Raw genomic sequence first — 25,011 nt, forward strand, 5'->3', positions numbered from 1 at the left:
TATCCGGAATAGTGCTGCTTCATTTTGAGATGAAAGATGCGCCAGACAATGGGCAGCTAGCAAGCTACTATACATATATTGGCCGGGTCATTTGAATCAGTACCTTTGTTGTATATGTATTGAGAAAATAAAAAGGAAGACTTATGATTTATGATCATAGGACAATGATTAAACGTAAGATTTATTATACATTATTATCTTATTTTTATATTAATCGAGTGCAAATCAAACGTATTTATTTCAGTGGGTTTTAAAAAAATGAAGGGAATTTTCAGAAAAATATACAAAGTATATTTTTAAATTTCGCATAGAACGCAAACATATTCAACACTTATACCACTTTTGTCCTACAAAATATCGAACCATTCACCACTAGTCACTCACACTGGTGGTAAAAATATAGTAAAAGAAAAAAAAATAAAAAAGGAAATTTAGACGCGGTTGACAAGTTTTGAACAGAATTAAAAAACGCAGGTTTCAAATGTCAGTTAGATATAACTGAGCTTGTTTTTTCCTAAAAACATATGCTAGAATTGTTTGTATAATGCTAGAAGCTAGAAATTTTGAACAACGATTGTCAATAAGAATAATATTAATCTTTTCTAAACGAAATGAAAATCTACAGAGTTAGAACGAATGTGGATATTGGAATTGGAAAGATATTCGGTCGTACAGATTAAAGATTCGATTGCATAGATATTCGAATGCAGGTTGTATAATCGATCGTAGGGTGGATCGAAAACCGATAGAAAGGATGGAGAATAGCGGTTAGGAAACTCTACGTGGAAAGCTCGGTAATGAACTAACAGATGTAGAAATTAGGAAATTTCGTATAATGGTTTATTGAACTACGTCGAGAATAACGTTTTTATCGGTTGATGGTGAGTAGGCGCGGCTGGATGATAGTCCCCGTTAATCCTCTATATATGGCTTCTTCAGGTCGATATTACAAATTCTCACAATGTATCTTTTGAATAAAACAGAACGTATTAACATATCAAACTTGTATACAGAACAATCTTTTTCGCGTAAACATTTTGTTGTGCTTTTAACGAAATAAGGATTTATTTCATAGATTTGGTATCTATACGTTTATTTATGTCATCGTGGTATAAAATGGAATAACGAATAAATACGTACTATTTTATACGAGGAAACGAATCACATAAGTTTGATTGTGCTTGTTTTTATGTGTAGGAAAAAGTATTATCGATAAATTGTCGATTACGGCAGCAGGAGATATTTTACACCAGATGCGTGTCTGACTACTACGATCTTATTCTACTTTCACGTTCATCCCATTACTCTTTTAGTTCATTTAGAATTTACCAATTTCTTTTATATTTTGATAAAAAGGTGTCTAACGTTTCGTACATTTTTGTACTTTAAATTTCTCATAAATACACAAACCATCATAATTTAATAATCATTCAGACACTATGCGATAAGTTTATCTTCTTCGTAGTTGAATTCCACCTATTTCTTTCAAATTTTCATCTACTATCGTCCAGTTACTTTCAATTAATTGATTAATTTCTTCCACGTATCCACGTTCAATCTCGTTTCGATAATACTCACACGACCGTATCGGTCGTTACTTTTTTGCATGCGCCTAATAGCAAAGCTTTTCTTCAAGGGTACAGACCACGTCCGAATAAAATTGTTTCCGTGGAATTTTCAGCGAGACCGGTCTCGTCAAATAATGCGGTCGTCCGGAGGATTTGCGTTTGAGTTTCACGAGAGGCGCGACAAGAGACGGAGAAAGAGGCGGCCAGGTACAGTGCCAGCCTTGGTTGTTTTTCACTCTCGCATTTCCATACCGTCTGCAGGAGGCCTGTATGGAAATTCGACGTGGCGGGCACGCCTTCCGCGTACCAATATTGAGTTCGAACGAATACTGATGGGCGCATGCATTATCCTTCGGGAATGGATAAACGGGGATACAAGGAACGCGACGAGGACGCTAACGCGAGACTGTCTGCGCGTGATCTACAACGAATTAGAGTCACCTGTCTGTCGAGATTCGAGGACGACCGAAGTGTTGTCGTTACTTCGATGTGGTGACTCGTTGAGTAGAAACATCGTGAGAGAACAAATAGGTCATAAAACTTTGTTCTCAAACTTGAACGAAGTGACATCGTCGTTTATTAGAAGAACGACAAAAATTCGTTAATTCTGTGATACTTGCAACAATTAATTTAAAAAATGAACTATTTTCTAGGTTCAGAGTATTATTAATTTACGTAATAAAATTATGCTATTTAACAAGAAAAATGTCAGAAGACAAAAACCTTTTTGATTTTCTTTTTATATTAAAATATATATGTATATAAATAATATTTTAAAATTACATCGAACAGTTTACTATAGTCTCATGTTAGGATAAAAGATGAATCATTGAAGATAAATTTCATGAATGAAAAAGTGTTTCATTTTACTGTAAAAGTCTTTCTTAAATCGTATATCAGTAACACGACTGTTTTAGAAATTTCTAAAATGTGAAGGATTACAAAAGAATCGAATTTGAACAAAGAGAGAGTCTTTCATAAGATCTTTAGAATTTGGAAATAGAAAAATTTGGTCGTGCAATTTTCAAATAGAAACTGCAGAAATTACTTCTAGTTAGAAGAAACAAACGATCCTTTATACATTTATTTCCCCTTATGTTCGAAATTATTTCTTACGAGTTTCTTTCGTCGATTCGCGATAAACGTCCACGCGTTGCAAGACGAATGCAACTGTTTTTATCGATGGCATAGAGCGACGATGAGAATAAATTGTTACACGCTTTTCAACGGGAAGAAAAATCTATTGACACTCGTGTATCGTTTATCTACTTTTTCGACGATGAAGCGAAGGAGACGAGAGAGAATAGAAATTTTCGACGTAAATTGTGATCGCTGCCATTCGCGTTTACTCACGGCTCATTGTTTTTTCATTTCTTTTTTTTTTTTTTTTTGCTTTTTGATTTAATCGAAAACTGCATGGCAGTAAACATCGAGAGGACGAGGAAGTTAATTTCTCGTTTGCACGAGGAAAAAATGAAACATAAAATGAAACCGCTGTCTCTCCGAAGCTAGCTATTACAATTCGGACGAAAAGGTAATCATCGTGGAACGTTAATCGTACAGAGAGAAACAAATAGCTGTAGGCACTTTTGACAGTCGATTTTTGGTAAATGTTTATAAGTACAGTTATACAGGAGATATATAGATAATATGTTAAAATTTGATAACGGGAGATATTTTAAAAATGTCATTAAAATTTCATATTTCAAATGTTTCCTCTTTTTTTCGGTTTAATAACGAATTTTTTGATTTATTGCTCCTTCACTCTTCCATCCTTTTTCAGAAAATACACATTTCATATTTTATATACATATTTTTAAGTACTAAACGTCCTTTATATTTCTTTTTTTCTTCTCTTTTAATTCCAAATATACTGTGATGATGTCTCTGCAGTTTTCTTGTGATATTCTATATTCGATAACTTGTTTTGCTCGACATTTTATAATTATATTTGATATTTTCTCTCTGTTCTTTATATCCGTTTTTTTTATACCTTTTCACGTTTTTTCATATCAAAAACTTTTAAAAATTCAGAAATATATTTTACTCGTTCCTGTCTCTTGTATTAAATATCATTATAATAATAATCAAAATTATGTTTAAAAACAGCAAAATTACTACTAGCTTGAAAACATCTGAATAGAATATAAAGGTATCTTTTGGATAAAATTATTGCTAAGTAAATCAAATATTTGGTCGACAAAAAACTTTTCACAAAGCATTTTTAACTCGTGACAACAGTGCTCAACAGTCATTTCGTAGTAAAACCCCGAAATACTCTCAGACACGATGGTTTCCAAGAATAGCGGCTCTTTTTTCATAAATCATTCTAGGCTGGTGTAGGATCAGAATGATACGTTGGCACAAAGATCCGCATGCGTTATCGCAGAGAAGAGGAAGGAAGTTTCGCACAATGGCCGACGAATGTCTAAAAAGCTGACTGTTAATGGTCAAAGGAACTGCGGTCGTCGGAAAGGGTTGGTCTCGAGGACGCTTTCACGAGTCCGTCGACGCATGGGCACACCAACAAAAGTCGAAAAGGTGAGTGGAAGATTCCCTCCTGTACACCCACCCAGTCTTCCGCTCGGGTTTTTTTCATCCTTCCGGTTCCTACGTTGCTCTCTTCCCGGGTATTTCCCTCTTCCGAACCGACACTGCGCGAGGAGTTTCGCTTAACCGAACTGCAATGAAATTTGTTTAAGAGCTGAAGAGGAACCGGAAAGTGAAGGGTAGCAAGCAGTTAAAGAAAAAAAAAAAAAGACGAAACGCAGGATGAATGCGAGAAAAACTGAAGAGAAAGTAAAAGAGAGAGCGGGAGCAACGTAGAATAATGAGCGATTAAGAGGGGGAAACGCAGAGAAAAGACGTCGTGATCGCGGATAGAAACATCGTCGGGTGAAATACGACATAGAATATCGAGGAAAAGCGTCGACGAAGGACGAAGGTGGACAAGAAGCAACTAGAGTCTACGGATAAAGTTGTGGGACGGATTCGAGAGAGACAGAGGATACAATTAGAGTAGCTAACAAAGGAAGTAAGATTAATGGGAGGGTAAAAGGCCGTGCACGAGAGCAGGACACACACGGTTGAGAGAAATAAGAGGAAAAGACCAGGGAACCAGGGGATGAGAAAGATCCGATACAGAGAGGAGACTTCTCACGACTGTGTGGCGTGCGAGGCCCAATGTGTGCCTCTATTCCGCGGTGAGATGAAAGCAAACGGAAGGGCGTAAATGTAAATTGGTACATTCCTACGGCGTTCTTAATTAACTTCTTTGCAATTATCATGACGGTGTTCTGCTGGGTGAGCGTGTCTGTAGTAAGCTTGGTGCTTGTCTCCCGACGTGGAATGTGATAAAGAGCAGGAATGGGGAAAAAGGTAAAAAAGAAAAAAGAATGTGAATGATAAAGGAAGAAAAAGGAGAGAGACGGCGGTGAAAAAAGGAGGAAAAGTAGATTCTTCCTTGTTCGGGCGAGGTAGCTCGCGTAGAGAATTCCCTCAAAGGCGTGCTTTTCTCTCTCACGGGCCGCGTGCGCCCTTTACGGTGGTGTTTAAAAACCGCGTGTACTTTATACGCAAGAATTGCATTCATTCGGCACCTCTCAAACGCTACCTGACTACGGATACGTGGTGAAGTGGGAACGGCTCTTAATGCAATTTTGGAAAGCGTTTGTTACCGCGACTTTGAACGGCTCACGCACGAGTGCGTGCGACCCATGTTCCACGCGTTTCTGCTCCTGGCTCACCCTCGTGCCCTCAAGTAACTTGATTTTCTTGGTAGGCGAACGCGCGTAAAGTAAACCAGCTATTCGAGACATGGAAAAATCGCACGATATGTGTGATTTTTGGGGAATTCTGTCTTTCGAACTCGACGATTTACTGAAGAAATTCATCCACTACCTTAAATATTAAGTGATCCATTGAACGAAAACGCAGAATCATTTTTCACGATGACCTCTTTTCTTTTTTTGTAATACTGTTGCATGTTACTTATTACATGTTACATTTTACTAAGATGTTTGGATAATTTTTGAAAATTTCTAGTCGTGGCGTGTTCGTTAAAGAATTCAATGATACTCTGAGAGGTACTCGTTTAAAGAATTCTATAATATATATAGGAAATTATAAAAATACAATGGCAATTGAATAAGCTTTATCTTGTATAAATTGTTATACGTTACATGACACTAAAAGCACAGTGTGTTTAAAAAATTTTCGATCATTCGAGTGTTTGTGTTTCGTGCAAAGTCTATTTTATGTATGAGTTATCGACAAGAGTAGATCGAAAGGGTAGAAACGTCTTACGTTTAGCCAATAATCGTCATCTCGATGGATATCAAATTTACGACAATGTTCAAGCCGCAGACACTTCTCAATACCAACACGCAACGTGCATTAGTACAAGTGCATTATGCTCTTGACATGTTCATTTAGGCGCTGTGCATATGCATGTGTACGCACGTATTTACCCCTTAACGATGGGAATGGTGAATGCATAAACAAGAGGAAATTTAGGATATTACTTGCACTTCAAAGCAATACAAGCCGAGTAATACGTTCCATTTATGCGGTAGTAATATTGATGATCATGATTACGCGTGTCATTAATGCCGATTAAAATTATCTTCTCATTCACCTTGTGCATCCAATATCACATTAAATTTCGTCTACAGAGAATCGTTGTTACCAATTCGAAATAAAGTTATAATTACTATTATAACATACGTATAAATATAAATACTCGTAGATACGTTTTCAAACGTCCGTTTGATCGTTAATGAGATATTCAATTGCATTGATTGACGTTGTATTATTCACACTATATCGATCGATATATCCCGATAACGTGTATGCAAATTACGTAGTTTTTTCATCCAGCTAACTGGATTGTTTAAGCAGCTGAATAACAATAAGACACACGTTATAATTACCACTTAAAATGCGAGAACACGCATAATCAACGCTGCAGTAAACACGATGTATTTCATCTCACAGTTCATCACAAAGACCATACCAGGTACGAAACACATACGCCGCGCTAGATACCATTATCAGAACATATTTGTGCAAAAATTAATTTCAGAGTACCGTGGATACGAATATTTCACCAAGCTTTCAGCGCAGGAAGCGTAGGTAGAAAAGCCATTATCGTTGGCCCTCTAGCCCCAGTTAATGAACGAACTGGCATCCAGTGCAAAATTCAAAGGTTCCCGCTACAAACCTATGCGTCTGTTGTGTTTTTGTTGCTTGCATGACTGACCGTCTAACAACGAACAAAAACATTAAAATAATAATAATAATACGAATGCTGAGTTGTAGCCAGAATTTTACTCGGCGAATACAATAGGAAATGAACTGGGAAAACGAAAATAACGATAAAAGAATAACAGTTCAATTCTAAAAATCTCTTGGCGCTTTGGCGATTCATTCAAGACTCTCTATCTCATACTGTATATTACATTTTTACACATTCTTCTTTTAAAATTCGAAAGTACGGTAACAATTTGAGAAATGTTCAAACGGTAATTTTCAACGTAAATTTCAACGTTTTATAGTTACACGAATAATTTCAAATAATAGCTTTCGTTCGAAATTAGACGCTGTAAAGCGTAACGATTGTAGACGGTACAGTGAGCCAACAAATGTTTCTACGCTTAACGAAGAATTCTGCTTACCAGGACAATCTAAGATATCGGTCGTATTTATTAGCGAACGTGTGCAAACATGGGGCTTCCGCAATCTTGGAGTTTGTTTTACGTGGACAGGGCAAATAATTCATTAGGAGCATAAACCTCTCATCAAGCTGCAATTCAATTTACGACGAGACCTTGTCCGTCTGCACGCTCATCCACACACGATATTGACCACGAACAAGGGATACCTACTACGACGTGTGCGCGCGCGCGCCTGCACCCTAGCAGATCCTAAAATTAACGTTCTTCCTGGACAACATTCTCCCCCGATACAAATTAAAACACATATAATTCATACGTAACTTCGGGTGAAAAGGAAAATTATTGTAGAGGATGTTTGATCGTGAGATTTATTACACGTTATTGCTTGTTGTTGAAACCGACGAATATATTTAAAATGAATTAAACAAATTATCGATATTGATCGATAACTCGTAGATGCTAATAGATACTGGGTATATATCGAACTCTTTTCGGTTGCGTCCATTTATACTGGTCGGGGGAAAGTCGGAAAATTCAAATTTGTCTTTGTTCGACCGTTGCACGTAGCTGTTGTTTTGCCCGGAGTTTATTTATTATTACATTACGTGTATCCTAATGATTTTGATACTCCGAGGCAAAACAACAACATGATCTGAATTCTCCTCTAACTCATGTGCTGCTAGATTATCATGGAATCGTGTTCACGAATTTATCACAGTTCACGGATTTTAAACATATTTTGGAAAGTCGTGTCGTTTGCCAGTCGTTCGAATTTGTCCGATTATTCGTGTAAAATAAAAAAACAATCTAAAATCTATAAACAAAACTTTTATTTATGTTTAATATTTATATTTTCATAGCAGAAGAAATAATATCGATACACATGTACGTACATACACGTATGTATATCGATCTCAATAGTTAATACCGGGCTTTAATTAATTCCCGAGCGAAATATTCAAATTACAAATACAGACTTGTACGTCTGAAATGTAGACTGTCGAGATAAATAGTAATTACTAAACTCAAGTTAAACATGTCGGGAAAGTATCCTCAGGCTACGTCTCTATTAATATTTTACATCGCTTTCCTTACTAATTTCAATTCTCCAGTTAAAAGATGCAAGCAGTAATAATCCCTGGTGTCTGTACTCTATAAAAATTTCAGAATTTTCCCATTCCAAAAGGCGTTTGTTTTTCTATGAAAGAATCATTTGAAAAAAAGACCAATGGGTCAATACCGGGCAACAAGAAAGAAGCAAAAGTTCGGGCACGATGTTTCGCGGTCAAGTTATCGAAAAAGACAAAGAAGCCTAGTTCAACGAGCACAAATGACAGAAACAATCAAGCTGATCAAATTCTACGGGTTACCTCGTATTGACCAGTGTCGAAGTGCATGCGTGCACAGGTGTGTCAGAGGTTTGGAACAGGCCAGTCCGCCAAATATACGTGGCGTGCATAGGTGGAGGTGGCCGCGCGTGTCTGCAGATTAATGGATAGCGGTGTACTGGCACGCGATTGGTTACAATGCACGTCGATCGGCCTCAGTGTCCCTACGAGAATAACGACGCGTAACATAATATCGACGGATTGGCATTTTGCTTTTGCCTCGATTGACATTGTGCGGCGCGCGCGGAATTTCGAATTTTCCCGACACGATATCCGCAACGTCCTCTATGAACTATGTTACGCCCTTTCCCGGTTTATGTCAGCAAAATTTACCGCATCGCGTGACAATATTATCGAATTGTAATGTATTAAAGAGGCTCGATAACATCGAGCTCTGAATATATAATCAGGTTAGAACGCGAGGAACCGTGCGAACCTGATTGCTTGAGCTGCATCAATATTTTCGTAGCGGTAACAAATAGCACGAGAGAGCTTTAGTCAGCCGACACTGATACCGCTCTGTCGAGTTTTCCATTGTCTCTCCGTGCTCATTTCTGCTACTAGTTTGCTAAATTAACCTTCCGCGATGCAAATAACGCTTCCTGCAATCGGCGACCGATGTTCAACATCGCAGTTCGACCGTGCCTCGGAGTAGTGTAAAAGCTTATCTACCCTTGTTAGTTTCGCGCTGCTACTGGATTTAGGTGTCTTTTGTAACCGAAATGTTTCCTGGCGTGTAAGGGTTCTTGTTTTCAAAGGAGAGAGTAGTCGTGGACTGTATGTAGTATCCTGTTAGTAATCTTACTTAATTCATGCCTTTGATCAACTTTTCATTACTCTCTCAATTTCATTACATAAGTATACGATTAATATTCAATTCTTAAGAAACAAGTTCATTCATCATCAAGAAGATGATGTTAATAACGACACATTCTAAGATAAATTTAGGAAACAACGGTTGTAACATCATTACTTTTCTGTTCTTTCCAATTTACGGAGTTGATCGATGCTGTTTTTGAATGGTTTACTTCTGAGTGATTTGTCAGACACGTTCAGTGTGGCTCTAAATGAGAAAAAGAATGTAGCAAAGAAGGTTATGAATAATACTGTAGGTGTATTTTAAATTTGTATCGTATACTGTACCCACTAAATAGAGCTCTTTTAGTTGTTAATATTTTATGTTCTGTAGAGGTACTCATTCTAAATGCACTTCCTACGCAACAAGTTTATATTTTGTTGCAGATTGATTAAAAATTGCCAATTTTTAAACTTTTACTTAAAACTTGCAAAATTGCTATTTAATTACTCGTAGTTGTTCAACTCAAGGAAATCTTCGTTTGAACGCTAATTTTCTATTTATTTATGAATAAACCAGCAACAGTAGTATTATCAGTTCGTAAGTAAAAAAAGAACTTTCAAGTTTTTCTTCGGAGAATTGCTTTGGCATTCTTAAAAAAAGAGAAAAAAACAGGTTACCGCGGCCAAGTTCAAGCACGACACAATCGCTGACGTTATTCTAACCACGTTTTAAACCTTTAGCGAAATTTCGTAGATTCAAGCGCACTGCCAGAAATGTCATCCAGAGATTCGATCAGCGCGCAGAGAGTTGAACTCGTAACAATATTCGCGTTTTGTGAAACGCGAAACGAAATTACGAAAGGCTAGCATGGCCCGCTCTTCTGAATAAATTTCATTTTAACAAACAAAGTTTCGCTAATTTCATTAAAACGTTCGTGCTCTGGGTTATATCATTGCCGATTCATCGGTTGGCGGAAATGAAATTCTTATTGGACAAATGAAGATATCCTCTATCATATCTACTCTTCAAGCGAGGTAAATACACTTCGGCTAAAAAGCCTATAGTATCTATTTTTAATAAAATTTTCATGCCTGATACTTGATGTTTGATATTTTATATTTGGCGTAGATTGTAAATTTCAAATTACACGGCTGTTTTAATGAAATAATATATCGATAATGTGTGTTTTCTTTATCATATGAACATCATTTCTCGCCTTTATTATATATTTAATTCTTTCCACTTTTTCAGCCAATTCTACGAAAACTTTTGAGCGGAGAAAGAGGCGATCAGAGAGTTAATACGACCACACAAGTACTACTTTTCTTCATTACAACAGACTAATTTTGAATTTAACACTGTGTTAAAATGTTTTCATTCCTATCGACATGAAACGTAAATATTCATTTCCTTCTAAAATAAATTAATCCATCGAGTTTGCGGTGATTCTTATTTACCGGAAACAAAACGGAAAGTAGAGAAATTTCGAAGGATATAGCGACGTTCCTTCGTTGCATAATTTGCTTAATATCGCGTTTGAAACTCGACGAAAGGAATTCTTCCGATAGTATCATAGCGTGCGCAACGTTGCTCAATAAAGCGCGCCTTATGCAAGGAGCTGCACGATGAAATTCATAAATTGTATCTTACTCATAATCCTTCCGAAAATATTTTCCCCTCTTTACGAAACTTGTAACTCTTGTATTACAGTGTAATTCGTCGGGAAATGCCCACGTGCATGCCATCAGGCATTAACTTCTGCCTTATTGAAACTTTTCTGATTAATCGTGCTAAAGTTCCTTTCAACGAGTTTCGTAACACGATTGTCAAGTATAGATAACTTTGATAAGGAACTCTTTATAGTTGTACTTTACTAGATATGATGCGGAATATATAGTAAAATAAGGACGAATAATTCGTTTGAATATTAAAGTTCACTTATTAAATTAATTCATGTGTTCTTAATATTTCATTTGATAAAATAATCGACATCAATATTCATAGATTTTCAGTGTCATCATTTTGTCACGAATATTAATAGGAAATCTTCAATGATAAAGTGGAAATTCTGCGACGGTGTATACAGCCAAATGTAATTTTCTTCGACTCCAATTAAACGCTTTTTCTCGGTCAATATTCAAAATTAAGGTCAATTTACATCAAACGCTCAATCCAGAAGTTCATAATTAATTTGTCTGGAAAATTAATGTCAAGTATACTTTATGACCCGTATGCCCGAGAAATCATCACGGGCCCATTCATTGTATGTACCTACGTCCGTGTAAGTATGTACGTCGAGGCTAATTCGAATTCGACGCGAACTATACGCCAAATCTCGTCGAGCTGCGACGTCCAACTAATTCGACATACAGTCGGGTGGAGCCGCATCTCGCGTTATGTTGTCGTCTATCGTTGAATCGGTACGCTCGAACGCACAATCATATCGAAGCCAGACTGACACTCTGTGCGATAACTTTCCCCCACATGTTAAATAACTGATGCCCTGCTTGCATATTTTACGCGCCGCCTCTGCACGATGAACACTGTATACGATCGCTTTTCGATAAACGCGCGCGCCATGCTAATGCTATTGCGAGCCCTGGATACGTCGAGAGGTATCATGCTAGCGATTTAATTCCCCGTTTTGGCGAAAGGCTGCAGCGTCGAATATTTTCGTCGCTAAAGCTGTCGAGTATAACCGAACGATGGATCCACGATATTCGGCGATATTCGCCGAACGCTAGAATTACGTTTCTCTTTAGTTTTCACAAGCATTTTTTTGTATTTGTAACTCTTTTACTCTTCTTGCGATCTGTTTTTCTTGTTAACCGACGGAACGCGTTTTTAACGTTTGAAGTCTCGTAAACGATCCTCGCGAGTCAATCGCGAACGGAATTGAAATTCAAATTAGACCTATGACGCAGAACGGCAGGGACTTGGGAAGGAAATTTACGACGCGTCGCAGAATTTTTATTTTTTTTCTCCCCCTTTTACATTAGACCGGCCAAGCGTGATAATAATTCAGGACCGAGGCGAAGTTCCCGCGTGAAAACTCGATATTCGCGCCACGATTCCGCGACGAGTTCCGAAAACTTTTTCCCAAGGTGTCTCCGACCGGAGGGGGAGGGTCTATCGCAAGATCCGGCTTCTTTACACGCGTTCAGCTGAAATAATAACTTCGCCGATGCTCTGGAATATTAAGTCTGCTGGACAACCGAGAAATAAATACGGTGGACATATAAAAGAGTAAATGTACCAATGAAAGTATCATTTTCGTTGAAATAACATCGTACGAAGTAAACATAGAATTTTAATGATGTACTTTATTACTTGTAATTTATTGAAACAAGATCTATGCGATATTTTAAGTCAGAAACAAATATCTTAATTGCTTTATAAATTATTGCCAAATTATTACACTCGCAAGATATTTGATCTTGCACGTTTCCATGTATTCCCGCTTTCTGCGTAAATGTATTTGAGTTAAACCAAACTCGCAAATGATCTACGGTTGTAACCTAATAGCAGACCATCAGCAGAATGTAGCGCAGAGGTTCCATTAGAATAATATATCTAACCATAAATTACACAGACCAATTACAATCCCACTGTGAGTGAAGCTAAGTATGTTTTTGCGAGTAGGGGACATAATGGATAATAATTCAGCCGTTTTCGTTACTAGTGTCCTTACGAGCAACTGCTATTCGCATAATTCTCGTTCGGTAGCTAATTGAAGAATACACAAAGATTCTTTACAAGTGATATTAATGTAACAATGAACCACGCAACTACCATATACACGACGTTGCAAACATTTCAGTTTACAATATGACTGCTGATTAAAACAATTTTTAACGTTAGAAGCTTTCATTATTTTGTGACGGAAATTCACATGCTAATGGTTTACTCTCGGATACAACGCGAACCCATGTGATAAATGCAATCCATGTCGATCCGTGCTCAGAAAGTACGTGATCGTACGAAAGAGAATAATTTATATCGACCATCGTCAACGAAACGCTCTTCCATTTTGTGTTTTACAGTAATTTTCAATTATAACTCGCGGGAAAAAGAGATATCAAGGGAGGAAGAGGGAGAAAGCGAACGAGCTCGCTAAGGGCGAACACCGTAAACGCAATTATTATTCATAGGTCGCATTAAAGGTAAATAATTCGCAGCGACGGATTACAAATAAAATTCATTTCCCTGTTAAATCCACTGTACTAAATCAATTATATCGTCCGGTCGACGAGAGCGCAAGCAACGATCGGTTTACGGCGACGCATTAACCAAATGAAAATTCAAAGCGTGGCTACGTGGGATAGAATTTAATTCTTCCCGTTCTTTATCCCATACGTGGCTGTAATGATACAAATAACCAATCGAGCGAGAGCATATCGGTGGTACCTCGTGTGCGAAAACTCGCAAATTACGGAATAATTGGTAATTTGTTGCTGTATCATCGACGTATTTTAGCGGTGATCGAATCATTTCTGGGCGAAACTAGTTCTTGTCACATTTGATAATTCGTTATGACACACTCGTCGCATCTTAATTACTTGAAGCTTAGTAGTAGTATCCACGTAACTGTTGGAGAAATGTTTGATTTTATGTATTCTAATAAAATGATTCAGAAGGACAGACAAAATAGTAAGCAACGGGATTAAAAGAAATATAATTAATTAAAAAGAGATATCTAATATCTATCTGGAGTGATTGTAAAAGAAATTGACGAAAATATGTTAGGTACTTATTAATATATTCGTTGTTACATTATTTGATTTTATTACTTAATCTAACTAAATTTTTAATCGTAACAAGTGACGCAATTGTTAAATTTTCGTTTTTAAATGTTTTAATAAAAAACTTTAGGAGAAGGAACAATACAAGAGAACAGACAACTAAAGATATCTTTGCAGAGAAAGTATGCTCCTTCTGTCGAGTAGTAGCCATATTTTAGTAACAGATACGATCGTCGGAGAAAATTATCGATGACAAGTTTTAAATTCCGATTTTTTTGGAAAATATAGAATATCGTATAACCTGTGGAAGAAGAGGAAAAGATCGTTGCGCGAGCAAGTTGTACAGATTTATGCGTTTCACAGGTAGGTGTAATAAAGATTTGTTTACTTTCATTCCGCGATATGCGCAGCAGTGTTTGTTCTTCTACATCGATCTTCCGCTGATAAAAATAATTTATATGTATTAAGATATTTTCTCGGAATTTTCCACCAGCGTTGATTAAAATCAAATAACACATCTAATAATATATTAATTGTTGACGAAGGTGCTCGCGCGATTAATCAACGGATTTGATAAATTCGCAATGATCAAATTAAAAATAGACTCGATGAAAAGTAAATCGAATTATTTTTATCAATTTTAGATTTTCTTTAATAGAAAGAGCAATATTTTTAATGATAAGCTTGAACGTTAAAGCGTTACGATAGATTGACGAATATACTATATTTCATCTTTGTTATAAATTATCATTGTGCCTCAATCGAAAAAGTATATGCGGTGCGACAGATTTCTGTTCGTTTTCCCCATAAGTCTGAATACACAGGGAATCCTAAGACAAGACAGAATGAAGAATTAAACCAGGCAACGTCAAATATTTGAATTAATTTGTATGACAATCTCTGTCATACCGAGGGCCCTCGGGAAACCTTACGCGCCCATCAACTTGCATTCAGTCACGTAGGAAGTTTATCGAGGAGAACTCCATCGTGCATGCAGAATTCATCAGAGAAAATGAATAAACCCTCACCCTTCTAATTTGCCGTTTATGCCTAGCTAGAACGCATTATTGTGGCTTTCGCTTTATAAAACCACAAACGGGTTGGTTTTCATTGTAGTTCTTCATCATATTTGACCACTAATGAAATATTGTTTGAAAGTCGTTATTACGCTTGAAATACACGTTCCGACATTTTTTCGCTGAATATTTGAACTGTGTATTATTTTAGCATTCATTTCATTTATGAAATAAAACAACTGAAACATAAAACTGAAGGGGTTTTCAAATGTTTTCTGTTAACTTCTAACCAAGTTAGATTGCTGAAAATAAAATTGCTTGTTCTACTGGTGTGTATATTTTTAAAACAAGAACTTGCACGATAAACGATATTTCTCTGAAATATTCTGCTTTCCTTCCTGGGAAATTGTAATATAGATTCTGTATTTCTTCTGTAATGGAAGGTCGCATGGAAAAAGTATGATGAGTTTATTTTAGTTATCATTTTCGTTAGGAAGAAATATTTTGATTTAAAACCATTGAAGAAATGAATAGGCTAACAGGTTTAACGATATAACATAAATCTTTGAAAAATAACTGATAAACCTATATTTTGTAAAACACGAATAAAATTAGCTCAGTTGTTATATTAATTTAATCCAATTAATACTAGAATATTTAGTGCTATTAATATTTGTCGAATATTCGAGGGAATAACAAAAATATATCTACAAATATTTAACTCAAAGTCAAAGAGGAATATAATTGTCACATAACATTGGTTGACGACATATTGAATCTTAAAATTGTTCTGCAACAAAAGACGAAGAATGTAGTCTACTACATTTTTCACCTATGATCTTCAATCATTAAAAAAAATTTACGAACAAAACAGAGTGTTGAAAGTATTCTGTACCAATAAACAACACTGCGAAGTGCTCAACCTCAAGTAAATCATCCATGGGAAAGTCACGAGGGAGCGAATGTGATTCAACAGATCGAGGAATGCTGTCTTTTATAAACAGAATACGTGTGACGGCAAGAACTTTGACGTGAAAGACCGCGTTGTATTCGAGCGACGACCGATTCGCACTCTACGAGTCGATCGTGAAAAAAGCTGCGTGGTCGCCAGGAGAAAAAAGAAGAGGAGCGTGGAACGAAAGATAATAAAAGCCAGGTACGCAGAGCAGGTTCTCGCTTGGATTTTCATAGCGCAATGCGCTTTTCCCTCATAGCTATTCCCGCTGCTCATTGAAACCGAAGTCGGATCTCACTTATTAAAAGATAATATTCCCGGGACTTAATTCAGGGAGAGGAAGACTGCCGGGGAAGGCGGTTGTAAAGCACGTACAAAGAATTCGGTAATTAACGTCGTCGTCGTCGTCGTCGCGGAACGTCTACCGCTCTTAGCAACCCGGAGCTCGGGGCAAAAGAATCTTATGATTCAAGTCGCAGACTTAAAAATGAGCGAACGACCAGCGATTACCAAGGACGACGCCGTTCATGAAAAGGGTGCTTGATGCATTGCTTTAATAACTTAATAAGATTCAGGGAATTTGTCTGTCTGCCGCCTCCTGAAATCTCCACGTTTTGATGAAACGTAAGCAGCTCGATACCATTGATGTTCGATGATAAAGTGTAGGAACAGTACAAACTGCAGATACAATTGCTATTTATATAAAAGATAACAGTAGAAATTATGTTTTTTTATATTTTTATTAAGACAATTACAATCTCCATATGAAAATTATTTTGTAGTATATTGTACATTGCACATTGTCAAACAAATTATATTTACAGTTAAGGTACACTACTTTTACTTTTTACTCTTAGGTTACAAGTTTTGAAAAACGAATAAGTAAAATTACGTATACTGATATAAAAACACTAAATGGTGATAGAAAAAGAAAACTCGATTTTTACAATTGTCTGATTAGTCTGGGTTTCTATTCTGCGCTACTTACTTTCGATGCTTTTGAAACCTACAAGAATTTGACACGTAAGGATTAAAAAAGAAACGCCAAAATAAGAAATGAAGATATAAATATGATTCAAGCGTTTCAATGGGACACAGCAGAATCACGAGACAATAAAATCTCTTGTTCCTAAACTTCAGAGTCCTCTTTCGAGTACTCCGTGATACCGAGGTCGGTAGGTTAAAGTTCTATGACATCTGGAACCAATTTAGTCTGTTTTCCATAAGCCTGCTATGAATGTTACAAGACAGAAGTAAGACAAGTCTAGATGTAACATTCCAGAGGTATCTCAAGATGACTTTTATGATCCTAGGTCATGAATAAGTGTCATGACTACAGAATATGTGTGTCAATTATATGACTTTTCGTGGTCAGAAAATTTAAATATCGCGATTTTTCTAAGTATTTTATCAAACTTAGTAATGTTTTATGGGGTTCTATGTCCACCAGACGAATCAAACAGAGTTCTAGCGACAAACGAATCGACGCGTATCACCTTATAGACAGGCAAGTTGTGGTCCAATGACCACGAAGTCGGGTAAGGTATTCTGATTTCCGGACGTTCTACTGTTGTCTCGGTGAAAGTGACCACTGATTGACCACAGGATGGTTGGACACGTTCTCCGTGAAGCTACTAGCCTACAGCAGAATGGAACAGAGTCTCTGAACACCTATGTAAATACTCGTAGGAAGTCGAAAAGTCGGATAGAATTAAACCTTCAAAGTGTAACAAATACATATTTACAAAATATATCATCGTGTATGTTTCACTTTGTGGACAAGTTATGGTTTGTACATAGATTGGCAAAAAAAGTATTATTATATTCATTCTTTGTTTGCATTTCAATTTTTATATTTGATTATTAATTCGATACATAGGCAAGTATAACAAAATATTGTCTTATGTAGCTAATGTTAGCTAATTGACATTTGAAATTCTTCCGACTGAAATTGTGTATATAAAATCGAATATTCTATATATTATTGTTATTTTCAGTAGCCGAACATAAGCTCATAAAACAATATCGCAAAATCATTTACGTCAAGGAAGAAATTTAATTTTTTGATAATAAATTTTTGTTGGATAATAAAACGACTTATTGTAGCTTCGACTATTTCACGATGAAATATCTATTCGAAATTAACATGTACCGATATGTTGCATAAATCACGCAATTAATACGAAATAGAAATTACACGCGAACCCTAACTTAATTCTCAAACCAGAGGAAGAAAGAATCTTAAGAAACTGACGCGAGCATTGAAGCGCCGTCTGGAAAGTAGAAGGGGTCCGTGTTTAGCCAGACGTCTGGCTAGCGTACATTATTACCGAGCTTCCTTTCACGTGCGTGGGTGCGGCAAATCGAACCTCTATTAGTATCATTTCCATACCTCTCTCGTCATCGGTTCTGAAATTATTTCAGCGTGTATCAACGAAATTTCCAGACCTACGGTATTTACCGACACAAAGAGGCGAGGAGAAAAATGAAAGAACAGCGAAAAAAGAAGAAAGAATAAAAAGAGGAAAAGAATATACGTCCGTTCCAAGTATCGTCGCTTAACTAGAATGGAAAGCCAAAGAAAAGAGCACGCTCGACTTTCATGAGCCGTGCATTCTCGCGTACACCTGGCGGATGAGCAACGTTGATAGGTTGATGGAATTCCACGATGATTTGAAATACCGATAAAAGGGTGCGCAAATGCGCGTGAAGCACACGAGAGGTGCAAGCTAGAATGGAAGCAGTGAGAATAAAGAAAAGAGAGGTAAAAGCGAAGGAGAGCGCGGAAATTTCTCCGCGCGCAATTTTACCGCGCGATGCTGTTATATATGCAATACGGACATATGCCAGCTGCACAACAATGAACGTTGGAGAGCAAGAATCGTGTACCTGAAACCGCTATTTTAAAATAGCCACAGTATGCGCCGTCGCGCGAATGCATGGAACCATGTCCCTGGGTAAATCGGCATTTTACTGTACTAAAACGTGCACTGCGATACGACTTTCGTCTCGATAGATCATTTCTTGTTGCACTCGCTCACTATAGTGGAGAGACTCGACGTTGAAGGGCCGCCGAGATCGCCGGGTTGAATAACGTCGAATAATTACAGGGAGAGAAAGTTGCAAAATAAAATACACTGTGTAAAACGAACATATCGCAAGCAGACCGTTAAGAGTGGGAAGAAGTTAAGAACGATAATTCGTGTAATTATACGTTCAGTAATATGCTTCTAATTTTAATGAGACCAATTGACTGCGATATTAAAAAGAAAGCATGCTCGACGGAACGGCGCGCGCGGTGAAATAAACGACATCGAATCGGTCGACGTTGTAAAAGGCGAAGGGAAAAATTGTGGCGAAATTGCATAATTCCAGAGCAATTTCGTGGCACGATAATTGCAAATGCATCGTGCCGCCGGTCGCGATCCTCGTAGTAATGGCTACGGAGTAGCAGAAAATCGCGCGATGTTCCTGTCGCGCGTTAAAACATATGAAACTTGGAAAAATGTTTCTTTATTTTTACCACGGGTCGTTTATCGTTGGACAAATTATGCAGTTTACGGTCAGGCGTTACAGGATCGAAATCGATAATTACGGAGGTAAAACAAACAGGCTGAGTTAACGAGCGTACAGGATGGCATATAGACGAACCCTCTTCAAAGGAGTGACGTAGCCGAAAAATGTTGGAACACTGTAAAAAACACGGAGAAAGAGTATCGACTGGGCCAAACGAAACGATGGGCCGGAAACGACGTAGTGAGGGAGAAAGAGAGAGAAAGAGAGAGAGAGAGATGCGAGAAAAATTCCCCGCATGCGCTGACATACGGGGAAAATATTTGCCATGGCGGTGGTGCTAATAAGTCCAAAGCCTTCATAAAGAGGATTCTACTTAAATACTTAGCCGCACGTACCTCGTCCGTTTTTCTTCCTGCCTCGTCTAGCTAAGTATTCTCCAGAAATGTTTAATCATTTCTACCCGCTTAATGTTAATTATTACAACGAAGCGCAAGAATGTTCATCCGACAAAGCATTCGATAGAATATTACGCGTTTAAATAGACACAAGGCCGCTCCTCCTTTCGACAAACAGATTTCTTTCCTACATTTTTATAATTGTAGGAAGAGGATAGACTTTCCTCGGATTTTCCTGCCTTATTTTCTTTTACCGAGGAAATTATGTCGAATGAAAATACGAGAGTTTTTAAATTACTTGTAAAACCTTCTTACACCGAAGATCTATTTGCAAAGACGAAGGTAACCTGCTGCTATCTCAAAAAGTGACTGCATGAACCGATTCTTTTACATGTTACAATTACATATACTTTAGATATGGAAAATCTTGACCTTAAGAAGAAGTCGAGGGAGATTCGATTAGTAACAGAACCGACGTTTCTTTGTATAAGATCTTATCGTCTTTCTTAACATACTCGTACCTTTATTATTTTTCTACATAGCAAGATATATAAATCTCTTTGAATTATACATACCTTTGCAACCAACATTGATCTATTGATTCGTAAGAACGATTAAACCTTGAGTAATATCAAACATTGTGAAATCAACAGTTCGGTAATTTCATTATTACGAATATACATCGGCTAAGTGAACATAATGACTTCCGGTTCCGATTCGATGTACCTTGCGGTTTCGCGTTTTCCATCTAGTTATATATAACTATACAAATACATCGTGTTTCTAGTAACTTATCCGGAGCTTCAATTTCGCGTAAAATCATTTCGTAATTAATTTGAATTTCACCGTGTAAAACCACACTTCCGCGTGACGTAACAGCTCGAAGCTCGGGACAACGCTTTTGAAAATCGTATTTAATGGATTCATTTCTTCGGGATCTTCATCCTTTCTGCCTTTCATCAACGCGAGCTACGAGACGGTTGCATAAAAATGATCGGTCCGAGACGAGCCGCAGTCGCGTACGAGTCATTGAAATTCCCAATTTCCGAGCTGCAACGCATCGCTGCGCATTCGCCAGTCCCGTTTCATGCTTCACGCTCATCAAATATAAAATCCCTCGAATCCATCCCACGCCACGTAGCCCGATGTCTGCTATTCGCTGGCGGATAGGAGAGAAACCGAGAGAATAAAGCTCGATTCTCCCTAGCGCTTCGAGGGATGCAACGTTCAGGTGACGATTACGCTATGCTCGCCATCGTAAAACATGTACATTAACGTGCTTAAATGTTCAGTTGAGTTCATTGTGTTTCAGACTGGTGTTTAATCTTTTTACAACCCTTCTTGTATATATGGCTACAGGTACGAAACATTCACTGTGAAACAAAGATTCATATGAGTAAATATTCGTATCGTTATATTAGTTTCGCTAAATTTTTTAATACGTTATTAAAATATTGTTGTATACAGTCGATATTATTTGTATCGGAAGTGAAAGCGTGTTTACTCTGACGCAGAAAATATTTGGAACTGGAAAGATTAATCCTTTGCGAAAGATAAAATCTATAGATATATCCGTTAGGCAAAATTTACAGAAAAAAATTGAACATAGGACAGAAAACATGTTTTAGCGATGAAATATACTTTAATATACTTTTAATGATGGTTGAAGATCGTCTAGCGAAAATATTTGTGTATCGTATACAACTCAAGTTTGTTATTAACGACATAAATGATGAAGGAAAACAAATAAGCAAATGAATTATAAATATGAGGAAGACAAGTTATTTTTCTAAGTCTAGATACCGAAAATAGTAACAAGTAACGGAAGAATTTTTCCACTGTAGTGGAACGCGTTCCTTCGAGGAAATGTTAAGGGCAACAACCTAAACCAGACACACTGTGTGAAATCTGATCGTGATCAAATCACTTTTTCAACGACAACTCTAAGACCTCGTTAAGAAAGCATTAAAGGTATCCAGCGACTCGTCAAGGATTACCTCGTTCAACTTTTACGACATCCTCCGGAAACGAAGCGGGTTCATCGTCCTCGCGAGACATTTCGCGAGAGAATTTGGTCGGTCGGGAGCGGACTTCGCTTTAAAGCGACCCCTTATGCAATTTGCAGGGACCGACCGGTCACGAGGGTTCGTTCCCCGGTAAATCGACTTTTGGCAACAGCGAGGAGGAAGAACTCGAATGAAAGAGGCCGCGAGACCGAACAGGGGTGGCGCAGCGGCGAAACGGGGGTAAATAAAGGAAGAGGGAAATCGGCAAACAAGGGAATCTGTACTTGGAAAAGTGTCAGCTTGTTGATTTTGACGGGAACGTGTTCCAGGAGAGTACCGAGGCTTAATTGGTGACTTGGGATGGCTGTCTCGGTGTACTCTTCTATCCTGAAAATATTGTCGCTCAGTTTCTCCGGGTTTTGTTTAAATTAGCGACACCTTTTAGACACTATTAAGCGAGGCGTCGGGTTCTTTGTTCGCCAAAGTATAGATAATACAACGAATACAAATTTGCCCAACCGTTAATACCGGTAACTGGTCCAAGACAAATTTAAAGACCCTTCAAAGATTTATTTACCGCCACCATGTTCGCTAACCATCTACGTCGAGCACCCTTCTATCGTTTTCTTTTCCATTCTCATTCCCCACCGATACCTCGTGAAAGTGTCGCTATTTCGAACAATTCACCGAAACGATATTTCAACTTCACGATATAACGCTGAGCGTACACTTTGTCACCCTTTGAAACGCGGCTAGCCGGTGAAACGGCAGGGCTGCGTAAAAAAGTTATCGGCTCGGTCTCTCCCACCGAATTACCAATGATCCACGGAACCCTTTTCCTTCGACGTTATTTATCATTCCGTGGGACAGTTTCGAAAACGTTTCCGCACGCGCGCGGTCGCTCAGCTATGGCACGGGTGCCCGTGCGGATGAACACACATACATAGAGAGAAAGAGAGAGATAGAGTCGGTTTTGATTATTTTAAATAGCATAGTAGCGGGTGTAAAATGCAAAATTCGCAGAATGCCGTATCACGGAACAAAACATTGATTTATCGATGTGTTTATTCGCGCGAAACGCACCGCGAATAAATCGCCGCTACATATTATTTCCGAAAGTCAAATCGATCGAGAGTCGACCGTGATCCGTGAAGTCGCGGAATGGATTCGGCAAATCCACTTTGTTTCGAAATCGAAAATCACGAACAACGAAACGGCAGAAATTAAACCGCGATCAGACCCGTATTCGACAGGCTGCATTCCCTCGGCTAGGTATTCGAAGATTATTTTTCCAAGCCGATAATAAGGGACGGGCGAAAAGAGACGGCTAGGTAGGGATTTTAGCGGAGACGGCACTGAGGCGTGATATTGATACTCCTCCGTCTCTCGAAGGGTGACGTCTCGTCCCTTTTCTCCATCACGCGCTCTCTCCCTCCTTTTTTATCCTAAAAACCCCGACTCCGAATCTCGTGTCTCATACAGCACGTCCCTCTCTCCCTTTAAAGCCAGTGAGCGAGCAGGATTTTTACGATAACAGATTACAGGATCCGGACCGACTGGCGTGAGTGAAAGGGATCTAGAAGCTATCGTACCAAAAGTCACTGGAGCCAGACCTTTATTTAGTGAACCGCCAGCGAAAGAATCGATTCCGCAATCGATTCAGTGCGGCCTGACTTCCCATTGATTTACGAGAGTTAAATCTTTTTTTTGCAAAAAAAAACTCTTCCTCAATTGTAAAGTTCGTACTACAGATCTTTCCATTTGATAATTAAAAGCGAACAATAATTTTTATTCGAGTAAATCATAAAAGTACAAAAACGCTACAGATTTAAACGTTAATTACAGCAAACGAGACTAATTCAATCTAAAATTAACCGTATACTTAAGTTAAAATTTGTTATAAAGAATATTTTCACAAGAGCAGCGTTTTAAACAAATCTTTCATCAGAATAGAACTAGAATCGAAATGTCTAGAATAGATTCGCCGAGTAATTAACTGTCTCGTCATCCGGTGAAACCGATTGTAAAATACGAGGCACCACACTGGTACCAGACTCAAATCTCACCGTTTCACCTTTCAGTTGCAGCTGTACGGGGTGGAAAAAAAAGACGAAAGCCAAACAAAGCCTGTTATGGATTTAATTTTGAATCCCGTCGAACCGTACATCGTGCAACGTTGGACAGTTAAACCAAACGGGAGGAGGAAGAGAGAAAGAGAGTGAGTGAGAGAGCAGTGAGAGGAAACTTTCATAATCGCAGTTCGCTTTATCGGACTTCAAAACTTTCAGAGCTGCTTCTGGATTACGGAAGCCCGATAAAGAGCAGTAGAGAGGGAAACAGATCATCTTTGCCCCCCACGGAATTCGGATTTGCGGCGAAGTTGTATTTGCGAGTCGACGACCCTGAAGAAAATTCATGTGGAAAAGCGTGTTGATTGGCGAAATCCAGCAGCGACGATGTACCAATGGTTTATGACAGAGTTTTAGATATTCTACGCTATACATGTTCTGTTGAAAACTTCTATATTCGTTGTATATAATTTCGTTTGAAATTAATTTTATGTGAACTCTTGTTCGTTTATGAAGAGAGAATTTGTGTTTGACTATAATACGGTACTGTAGTAGAAAATGACGAGAATTAATCTCCCTTGAAAATGGATAATATCTCGATATTATTTTACAGAAAAAAGTATTGTACGCGCATCTATATGTAATTTCGTTTTGCAACATGCGTCTCTGATAAATTTATGGCTAATCGGTGTTCCTTTTGGTCGTATTATTTTAAAAGACTAACACGACAAACTTTATGATATTTATTATTTATGATATATTTATTTATGATTTATTTATGATATACTTTATGATTTTATGATCTATGTAGAGATGAAATAAACTGAAATTCTACAAATAGTTTATGCAGAGAGACGCATGTAAGTAGGATTCTAAATACAT

General features: G+C 37.7%; 1 protein-coding gene across 3 annotated transcripts in view; it reads right to left on the reverse strand.

Annotated features, from left to right (window-relative positions):
- The window catches only part of LOC117213552 (semaphorin-2A), a 553,485-nt gene that overhangs the window by 381,553 nt on the left and 146,921 nt on the right, over nucleotides 1-25,011 (reverse strand). For 2 of the 3 annotated variants that reach the window (XM_033458979.1, XM_033458978.1), the window contains exon 3: nucleotides 22,657-22,659. The exons of the other annotated variant lie outside the window; for it this stretch is intronic. In XM_033458979.1, the coding sequence (XP_033314870.1) occupies nucleotides 22,657-22,659 (3 nt within the window). The remainder of the gene's footprint in view (nucleotides 1-22,656; nucleotides 22,660-25,011) is intronic. 3 annotated transcript variants of the gene reach the window in all.

Source organism: Bombus bifarius, unplaced genomic scaffold, assembly GCF_011952205.1.
Source record: "Bombus bifarius isolate JDL3187 unplaced genomic scaffold, Bbif_JDL3187 scf7180000009125, whole genome shotgun sequence".
Classification (NCBI taxonomy): domain Eukaryota; kingdom Metazoa; phylum Arthropoda; class Insecta; order Hymenoptera; family Apidae; genus Bombus; species Bombus bifarius.